Source organism: Anoplopoma fimbria, unplaced genomic scaffold, assembly GCF_027596085.1.
Source record: "Anoplopoma fimbria isolate UVic2021 breed Golden Eagle Sablefish unplaced genomic scaffold, Afim_UVic_2022 Un_contig_7987_pilon_pilon, whole genome shotgun sequence".
NCBI lineage: Eukaryota > Metazoa > Chordata > Actinopteri > Perciformes > Anoplopomatidae > Anoplopoma > Anoplopoma fimbria.
Genome location: NW_026552850.1, coordinates 24,412 through 35,139, shown reverse-complemented (window position 1 = coordinate 35,139; position 10,728 = coordinate 24,412). Strand labels below are relative to the sequence as shown.

General features: G+C 45.6%; 1 protein-coding gene across 1 annotated transcript; it reads left to right on the top strand.

The window, feature by feature from the left end:
• Positions 1 to 341: 341 nt before the first annotated feature.
• LOC129116219 (E3 ubiquitin-protein ligase RNF103-like) lies at positions 342 to 10,728 on the top strand. The gene is made up of 8 exons (XM_054627218.1): positions 342 to 997; positions 2,394 to 2,542; positions 4,363 to 4,478; positions 4,973 to 5,395; positions 5,814 to 5,946; positions 6,477 to 6,563; positions 7,724 to 8,646; positions 10,262 to 10,728. The coding sequence occupies exons 1-7, from the start codon at positions 772 to 774 to the stop codon at positions 8,642 to 8,644; spliced, it is 2,055 nt and encodes a 684-aa protein (XP_054483193.1). The 5' UTR covers positions 342 to 771; the 3' UTR covers positions 8,645 to 8,646; positions 10,262 to 10,728.

Below are 10,728 nucleotides of genomic sequence, written 5' to 3'. Positions count from 1 at the left end.
AAATAGTTAAAGTCGATTATAAATAAATATATTTGCGTGTATATGTTTATCCACTCTTGTACTTGTGTTAGAGTAATACTTTGACTTTGGGCTCAGAACACCTCCTCCTCCACTCCACAGCTCCATCCTTCCAGGCTTTTATTTTGTAGCTTGTGTGAGGTGGAGCCGGATGTGACGTCACCCTGCTGTGTCCACCAGCTGATCCGTCGTCTCCAGATCCGTGTTGTACCGACGTGTTGTCCGGTACCGACGTGTTGTACCGACGTGTTGTCCGGTACCGACGTGTTGTACCGACGTGTTGTACCGACGTGTTGTACCGACGTGCTGTCCGGTACCGACGTGTTGTCCGGTACCGACGTGTTGTACCGACGTGCTGTCCGGTACCGACGTGTTGTCCGGTACCGACGTGCTGTCGGTAGCTCCGTGTTAACGGGTCGGTAGCTCCGTGCTGTCGGTAGCTCGGTACCGACGTGTTGTACCGACGTGTTGTCCGGTACCGACGTGCTGTCCGGTTTGTGTTGACAGCCAGGCCTACCCTAACCCTAAGCTAACGAGCTAACGAGCTAGCTGTCGCCGTTACTCGCGGAGGTGACGGAAGTGAACGGTCAGGAACACCTTCCACACCGGGAGCGCGCGGCGCAGGCCCGACGTCTGCTGCCGTCCCCGTGGTGAACCGGCACTGGGAGGAGGAGGAGGAGGAGGAGGAGGCCCATGTAGGAGCAGCGGGACGGACGCACGCCTGGCTCGGGCAGCAGCTCCTCCAGCTGTAAGATGTGGCTGAAGATGTTCTTCCTGCTGCTCTACTTCATACTGCTCTTCATGCTGGCCAGGATCTTTGAGGCCGTGGTCTGGTACGAGACCGGGATGTTCGCCACCCAGCTGGTGGACCCGGTCTCCCTCAGCTACAAGAAGCTGAAGACCATCCTGGAGTGCCGGGGCCTGGGCTACTCCGGACTGGCTGAGAAGAAGGACGTCAGCGAGCTGGTCGAGAAATCAGGTAAAGGTCCGCTTCACTCTGGTACCGAGCAGGGCCAGAGTCCTCCATACGGGTACTTATGCTGGTGTTACACTGGTGATACACTGGTGTTACACTGGTGTTACACTGGTGATACACTGGTGATACATTGGTGTTACACTGGTGATACACTGGAGATACACCGGTGTTACACTGGTGTTACACTGGAGATACACCGGTGTTACACTGGTGATACACTGGTGTTACACTGGTGATACACTGGTGTTACACTGGTGATACACTGGTGTTACACTGGTGTTACACTGGAGATACACTGGTGTTACACTGGTGATACACTGGAGATACACTGGTGTTACACTGGTGTTACACTGGTGTTACACTGGAGATACACTGGTGTTACACTGGTGATACACTGGTGATACATTGGTGTTACACTGGTGATACACTGGAGATACACTGGTGATACACCGGTGTTACACTGGTGTTACACTGGAGATACACTGGTGTTACACTGGAGATACACCGGTGTTACATTGGTGATACACCGGTGTTACATTGGTGATACACTGGTGTTACACTGGTGATACACTGGTGTTACACTGGAGATACACTGGTGTTACACTGGTGATACACCGGTGTTACACTGGTGTTACATTGGTGATACACTGGTGTTACACTGGTGTTACACTGGTAATACACTGGTGATACACATGGAATGCTTACCAAACACCTCCATACCTCCTCTACTTTAAATTTGTGTTTTTCCCTGTGCATATGCAAATGCATTGGACACAAGATATCTCTTACTTCACTGATAGTCCTTTCTCAGTGTACGTGCTTCTGGTTTCCACATCACTCGTAGGTATTTTGCATACTGGACTACGATTGGCTCCAGACCAGATGTGGTTTTATAAACTCTGCTGGTACATCCAGGTGTTTAAACCAGATTCAAGATGACAGTAACTTTAGTGTCTCTGTGACCCCTCTAGATCGTTAACGTGACGACAAACTGCACACATATTTCTGCACAGTGAAGATCAAGCATCCATGTTATGATGTGGAGGTGGATAAATTACTTATTGTGTGACCGGATGTCCACAGTAACTGGTTTACATTTCTACCTGCTGTACTCTGGGGACTTTATGATGATTGGCATTATGGATATTATTTAATACATAAATAAATGGTCAATTCAAGTCCCCGCCATCCAAATTGATGAATTACATACAATTTTCAAAGAGATTAAAGGTGAAAATGCCTCTTAATACTATTATTATTATTATTATTATTATTATTATTATTATTATTATTATTATTATTATTATTACCTTCCACTAGTATTCGTTATACTTGGACTCAAAGAAGAAATGTATGCATTAGCTAACAGTTGTTTGGGGCTCTTTTTTATTCCCCACAGGAGAGTTGACTCAGGGCGAGCTGTACTCAGCCATCAAGAAAGAGAAGGAGCAGACGGAGGCAGGAGACGCCATCACAACTCACTTCAGTGGAGAGATGCACTTCTATGAATTAGTGGAGGACACTAAAGACGGGATATGGCTGGTTCAGGTAAACGCACTTAATAACTGTATATTAAAAAAATTCCGTAGTGTTGCCTGATTAAGTGATGTAGTAAATGATTTCCGCTGCATACAGCAGGAATATCACATCGTCTCTATTTACACACTCTTCATTTCTCAACCTTCGTCTTGTTCAACACGGCCCATTCATCTCCCTGTATGCTGTCTCGTTATTGACCATCTTTTTTATTTATTGAATCTGTCTCTCATAAATTCACAAGCTTTATGGAAGTGCAATACTATGCTACTGCAGATGTAAATGTCCAAAGACATTGCAGTCGGAATGCTCTGAGCCAGACCGCCTCCACATCTGGAGGTAGTCTGGTTCACATGCTGACAGGAAGTCAGCCATTCACAATTTCATGAGCACTGCTTATGCGCAAATTTCTCTTCAGTTATTAACAGTATATTTAGTCAATATATTTCTATTAGGCAGGTCAGTGGGGTCGCAGCCCACCTGGTTGCAGCTTAGGAAATGGAACAAAGCTTTATTCTGTGATGCTGCCAAGATGTGGCCGTGGTTTCAGCCCAGCACAGGGTCCATGTCATTAACATTTCTTTTGTAAAGAAACTCTATTTTGTTGCCTTGTTTTTAAGTACATGTCTTTATCAGAGAGAAAATGTTGAGGTACATTGAAATTTGCACCTAAGAAAATGCTGTTTACTTTCCAGATCCATTATGAATGTAACACACACACACACACACACACACACACACACACACACACACACACACACACACACACACACACACACACACACACACACACACTAAACCAACTTTAAGAGATACACATCCGATTGTCAGACTGAAACACTGTGATGACAGATCCTCTGTACTGCTAACATGAGTCTGATGCATTAATGCCATTAGTTACCTGGCTGGGGTCCTGTTTGATCTTCAAAGTTCTTTAATAGTACGTTGCATCTTCATCTCACATATGTACATGTTAATTTTTAGCACTTATTAGATGAAGACAGTATTCAGGACTCATAAAATACTTTAACCCAGCAGGTCATACTAACAAGCAGAGTGCAGGGACAAACAGGAGTACATCTTATTTCCCTTAATCTATAGTTGAGTCTGAGATTACCGCTGGCCTACAGAATGCTGCATAACTTCTCTTTTTGCTTTCTTCATTGCAGTGATTTTGTCAGTTTTTAATGTAATACTTTACTATCAATATTATATGTTTTCCTTTGTGGCCGCAACTATCAGAGTTTTGTCCTGTCACGTTTCTTCTTCTTCACTATGAACTGACATGGTGAGTGCAGGATTTCTCAGTTCTGTGTTTCAAATGAGTGAATTAAACCTGACTTGACCTTCTTTGCTCCTATTAGCTCCAACCCAGTTAAATGTAAGAGACTGATCCTGGTTCAGTTTGTTAGAGTTTTTCACAGTAAGCCCTTCTTTTCTGTTGCAGTTCTATGTAACCCCCCTTTGATCACAATGTGTTCAGTAGGAGACAGCAGGAATGCTCATCCTCCCCCCACTATATTTCAGGTGTTCCACTACCCGTCCTCTACTCGGTCAAACAGGAGTCACAGCATTCTGTGGCAACAAGAAGTTCCATCCCACGTTCTGCCTCCAGGACCACACAGGCCAAAATAACAAAGCCTCACTGTAATATTTAGTTTGAACAGGATAAAGCTAGTTGACAACATCAAATGGGTGAGGCGTGTTAATGATTAACCACTTTTTGTCCTCAGAAGTTCTAAAAAGAAGAAGAGGAGTTTAGGGTCAGAAGGGTTCACAGATGTGTTAAGCATCAGCTGTCTGACCTGTCATGTCCCTGTGTGTAACTGCAGGTCATTGCCCAGGACCGGGAAGCCCTGCTCAGTCAGTCCAACTGGGGGAAGATGGTGCAGAAAGTGTCTCAGTTTGGGATCAGAACTGGAACCTTTAACTGCTCTAATGACTACAGGTGGGAAGCAGGGCCTTCTTCAAATGCACCAACACTTCTCATTCCTATCAGGGCACATGACTAATGACGCTCACTTGGACTCTGAACTTAGACGTCTTCTTGTTCTGTTGGACATCTTTGTTTTTCCACTACTTCTGTATGTTTTTACTTCCTATTGCCGACGAGCCTTATAGGCCGATGTTGCTGGTGTTTTGCTGTCTTAAATACCAGGCTCTAGACTAGCTTTTCTCACCACCGTCCCAAAAAAGTAGTTTCAACCGCCCTGAAGTCAGTCAAAGCCGTCAACCATGTTCAATGTTATCCTTTCAATTTGTTATTGTCATCTGAAGTGGTTATTTGCATAAAGGACTATTGGTATGGTGATTGTCATCAGTGTTCCTATCAGTTTCAGTATGGGCGGTAAGCTGGTGAAGCTGAAGTCACACGTCATGTCTCCCTCTCTGTAAGGAGAGTGATGTCATACTGACATGCTGGTTCTGTGTCGTGTCCACCAGGTCATGCATCAAGCGTGGCTGGCAGCGCTCCACCCTCGTCATGTCCGTTCCTCAGACGTCAGCGTCAAAGGGCAAGGTCATGCTGAAGGAGTACGACGGGCGACGCATCGAAACGGAGCACATCTTCCGCTGGATGACCTCACACGTGGCTCATCGAATCAAAACCCTGCGTCGCTCCGAGCAGCTGGCGGAGGAGTGGCGCTCCGACCCGGCCCACCCGGTGAAGATGTTTCTGTTCGCCCATCTGGCCCAGCCGCCCGCCTTCTTCTCCGCGCTGTCTGTCAAGTTCACCGGCAGGATCGAGTTCATCTTCGTGGATGTACGTCACTGGGACGACCACAGCATCCTATCGGAGATCGATGTGACACAGAGCCCCGCCTACATTCTCAAGACGCCCGAGGGCATCTATCGCTATGGCAACAGGTGAAGGTTGAAAATGGGAATTATAATGGATTATTGTTTTTACAAACAAATACAAATGTCCTTAATCTGTCTGTCTTTTCCTCCCCCTCACACCTCTTTTCCTCTCAATCCCTCTTCCTCTTTTTCCTCCCCTCCTCACCTTCATTAATCACCCTCATTCTCCCTCTTCTCCTTCCTTTCCTCCTGTCCACCTGTCCTTCACTCTTCCACTTCTGCTCTACTCCTCCTCTCCTTTCCTCCTCTCATCCACTACCCCTCCGCTCGTTCTCTCCTCTCCTTCTTTCCCCTCCTCTTATTCTCTCCCCTCCTCTTCTTCTCTCCTCTCATCCACTTCACCTGTCTCCTCCTCTCCTCTCCCCTCCTCTTCTTGTCTCTTCCCCCCCTCCCTCCTCTTCCTCTCCTCCTCTCCTGTCTTTAGTACCGGGGAGTTCTTGTCCCTGGCTGCCATGGATACTTTCCTGCGTTCGATCCAGCCGGAGGTCAATGATCTGTTTGTCCTCAGTCTGGTTCTGATCAACTTGCTGGCCTGGATGGACCTCTTCATCACACAGGTCACTTCCTGTTTTTTTACCGGACACAGTGGTGAAAATTAACAAAGTGCTTTTACTCAAATATCATTTTTTAAAGTTTACAATTATTTTCCATTTAATGTGACTTTATACTTTTACGCCACTACATTTAAAAAGGGAAATATTGCACCTTAAGAAACAGCTTATGAAATGTGGTGTAATTTTAAAAGATGAAATACTTAAAAGTATATTAACTAATAAAGTTTAGCTCCATCGGCACCATCTTTGACATTAAAATGTTGCCTACACACTGCATTACCAATAACGGGTGTATTCAGTAATATACTCTAAAAAGAGTCGTTGTGCACAATGAGTAAGATGTGAAGTGAATGTAAGACTTTTTGTAAAAGTTTGTCTACACTGTGGTACTGCTTATTTTGTTATAGTAGCTGTAAACTTGGGTAACCATTGATCAGATTATTTTATACAGTGCTGGAGAGAGAGGGTGAAATACAGTTAGTTCTGTAATTATTGTCCAGTTTGATTTAAACATGTCTCATTTTCATGGACAGGGGGCAACCGTGAAGAGATTTGTAGTTCTGATCCGAACACTTGGAACCTACAACTCCATACTGCTGGTGTCCTGGCTTCCTGTTCTGGTAGGAAATCATCCGTACCACACAGTTCTCACAACTGAATTCATCCACTAATTCTTCCTCTGTTGAACAAAGGGGCTACAATACAATACCCATTCTTACCAAGGGTCTCACATTACACTGCTGTCAGCATCAATAGCTAGCAAAGACAGGGATATATATATACATTTTAATGTGTGTATGTATATACAGTGGGTACGGAAAGTATTCAGACCCCTTTAAATTTTTCACCCTTTGTTTCATTGCAGCCATTTGCTAAAATCGAAAAAGTTCATTTTTTTTCGCATTAATGTACACTCAGCAACCCATCTTGACAGAAAAAAACAGAAATGTAGAATTTTTTGCAAATTTATTAAAAAAGAAAAACTGAAATATCACATGGTCATAAGTATTCAGACCATTTGCTCAGTATTGAGTAGAAGCACCCTTTTGAGCTAGTACAGCCATGAGTCAACAAGTGTCTCACACCTGGATTTGGGGATCCTCTGCCATTCTTCCTTGCAGATCCTCTCCAGTTCTGTCAGGTTGGATGGTGAACGTTGGTGGACAGCCATTTTCAGGTCTCTCCAGAGATGCTCAATTGGGTTTAGGTCAGGGCTCTGGCTGGGCCAGTCAAGAATGGTCACAGACTTGTTCCGAAGCCACTCCTTTGTTATTTTAGCTGTGTGCTTCGGGTCATTGTCTTGTTGGAAGGTGAACCTTCGGCCCAGTCTGAGGTCCTGAGCACTCTGGAGGAGGTTTTCTTCCAGGATATCTCTGTACTATATATATATATATATATATATATATATATATATACATACATACATACATACATACATACATACATACATACATACATACATACATTGGTAATTGTCCAACTATACTTAAGACTTGTTACCAAATAGACATATACATGCTTGCTTCCACCAACATGACAATGATTTTAGTGAACGTAAATGGCCTGAATCTAATGAATGCTAATGTCAACATGGAGCAGAATGTGTTTCCAGCACCTTGTTGAAACCATGTCGTCAAGAAAGCAGGCTGTTCTGAGGGAAAACAGGGGTCCTCCCCACTAATAGAAAGATAGACCTAATAAAGTGGCCCCTGACTGTTTAAAGCCACAGACTTACCTCTTGTTGAATTGACCACTAATCACTGATGGATCCCCCCTCTAGGCTCTCCTCCAGCTGCCCTATCTGGACACTCTGTACGGTTACAGTCTGAAGCTGCTCCGGTATGCCGACACCACCACATTGGCCAGCCTGGTGAGAGCTGACTGGACCTTCTACTCATCCCACCCGGCCCTCTTCCTGTCCACCTACCTGGCCCACGGCCTGCTGGTCGACTACTTTGAGAAGAAACGCCGCTGCGGCATCAGGACCCAAGAGGACAACACCACCAACCTGGAGTGGCTGGCCAGCCTGTGGGACTGGTACACTTCCTACCTGCTCGTCCCAATCGCCTCGCTGCAGCAGGTCCCGTCAGACCACTCCGACTGGGAGGATGACCACCACTTCATATTAGAGCGTTTGGCTTTCCCCGATCTCTGGCTTCGCCCTTTGATAAACATGGACTATATTAAAGCCCTGCCCACCTGGAGGTTCAGAGTTGTCGGTGAGGACACGGGGGAGGGGGAGGGGTGTGGTGGGAGGCTGGAGGAGGAGACAGATAGTTCACATTCAGACACAGAGAGCAGGGAGCAGATGGAGTCCCCTCCACACAAGAGGTCATTGTGCGACCAGGACGGCAACGGGCAGCTGTCTGCCCGCAACGACACGGACGCCGACAGTAGCTGTCCGTCCTTCTGCTGTCGCCATGGGAACAGAGGCTCATCCTCCGCCGACGGGCCACTGACAGATTGGTCGACGTGGCCCTGTGGCGTGCTGCAGTGCTCCGAGTGCGTGGTGTGTCTGGAGAACTTCGTGGAGGAGGAGCTGCTGATGGGTCTGCCCTGTGGCCACGCCTTCCACCAGCACTGCATCGCCGTGTGGCTGGCAGCGGGCAGACACTGCTGCCCGGTGTGCCGCTGGCCCAGCTACAAGAAGAAACAGCAGAGGGCTGCTCAGAGCTCTGCTGAAAACACACTGCAGGACTGAAGGTAGATACCCCCCTGTTCACTGGGCACTGAGCTCGGTGTCCATGGAGACCGTGTCCGATGTCATCACAGCTTGATTGGGTAGAAGTTTTGAGCAGGGGGAGGAGTTCAGGAGAGAACATAGCCAGTAGGTGTGATCTGGACCGCTGTAGTCATCAGTCAGCTTGCTTCCATTACTGTTGAAGGTGAAATGCTGGCCGTTATGGCAAACGGATGAGAACTATGGTTTCTGCATAGGGAGGATATTGGTTGGGACAGTAACCATTGGTGAAGCCAACTTCGTAGTGCAATAAAAACATCTTTCTGGTTTTGCCTTTTTTCACCCAGAAACCATCCGTGAGATTTCTTCCACACGGTGTTGTGATTTCAGGGTGGACAAGAAGCTAATTTTTATCTAATACTTACCACCTGCATCCAAACACAACTGTACACATGTACACTAACTGCTCCATCCTGTATCACCACTGACTGCAAATACAAACACCTCCATGCCGTATGTGTTTGTTGTTGCAGAACTGGATAGTCTTCTCTATCAAACGCTCCCATTGGTCAACACAGGAAGATGTACATCAATCAGTCAGTCAGCACAACGATACGATTCAGTGAATGAATGAATGAATCGGGTGTGTAATATCACACTCAAGTCCCTCTGCTCCTAAAGGTGTTGACATGGCCCCACCGTCAACTCCTCACTATTTTCATTTTTACATGACTCAAGTATTTATTTTGATTATCCACAGAGAATGTGCTTAAAAACAAGTTTCCAGCTGGCCACTATCAAAAGATTCTACCTTTTAATTCTGCCCTATCACATCTCATAGTTTGGGTCTCTAGTGCATTTTACAACGCAGTACTGGAGCTCTGATTTGTTTTCAGCTGAGGATACAGCTTGGTGGTCTGAGTGAGGATGGAGAACTGAACCATGTGAGGCATTCAGCAACATGTCTGGATCACCAACATTCTGCTCTGATGAGCTGCAGAAGTACAACATTAAAACCCAATAATCCCATGATTTGATGTGCACTAAACACGCACTACACAGAGGGGTGCAAATGCAAACGTGTGCACAATGGTGCAGCACTTTGCAAAGACGTTAGAGGCTGCTCACATGCAGGCTGACCCGCTGCCGTCAAGTTTCTGCTGGCATCATTTGCCTTCATCACATTAGTCTTTGGTTTAAGATGTTCTATCAAAGATCAACAGAAAAGTTTCACGTATATGAGAATCCTGAAGGTTGTAGAAGTCTGAGTGGTGGAGCCTCTGCCAAGAACTGTCATCGAGGCATCGGGCACAGCAAAATGTTTTTGACACGTTTTAAAATGTACACTATGAAATCATGTTCTAGTGTCAGAGATGACACTAGAACCTCCACCAACATGTGACTTTGCATGTGACTTTGATCAGGGGCCACAAGCCATGTTCAGCAGCTGTCAGGATCCAAAGCTAAACCAACCCAGTTAAAGCTGCACTAACCAATACTTTATATTAACATTGGGTCTCATTACTGTAATGTATAAAGTGATGCTGGTAGTTTATCCCTGCTGTTCCCCCTCAGCCTCTGTTAGCTTGTCATTTAAATTGAAACTCTCCTAAAGCTTCTAATCAATCTTGTTTCCAGTAGCGGCAGTTTGTACACTACCGGCCCATCAGCTAACAGCAGACAGACACGGTAGGAGACCAGCTGATGAACATAGGGGAGCATGTAGCAGCTAAAGACACAGATATTTCCCTGAGGAGCTGGTGGAGGCCAAACCTGAGCTAAAAGGAGAGTGAATATTGGACACAAACACAGCTCCGATGGGACGGTCCTGTTGCTCTGTGTCTGCTGTTAGTGGATTCACCTTATCAACTTTATGGGATGATGATATGTCAGATGTTGTGTTGAGAGTTTGCCTAAATAATAAATAAATAAATAAATGAATGCACCTTTAACAACACAGTGGTATTATTTAATCAATTATGTATCATGACTGACCTTAAACAATGCTGCAGGTTTATTTAATTGAATATAGTTTTCAACACTACACTACAGTTGTATTTTCTTTAATCAGGGCAAATGGATTTATATATTTATGTTCTCTGTGA

What these genes read in the sequence shown, in the direction of transcription:
- LOC129116219 (XM_054627218.1), top strand. Translation starts at nt 772, where the DNA reads ATGTGGCTGAAGATGTTCTTCCTGCTGCTCTACTTCATACTGCTCTTC. An exon ending in AACTGCTCTAATGACTACAG is followed by an intron (nt 4,479 to 4,972) that starts GTGGGAAGCAGG and finishes CGTGTCCACCAG; the next exon opens with GTCATGCATCAAGCGTGGCT. An exon ending in TGGACCTCTTCATCACACAG is followed by an intron (nt 5,947 to 6,476) that starts GTCACTTCCTGT and finishes TTTCATGGACAG; the next exon opens with GGGGCAACCGTGAAGAGATT.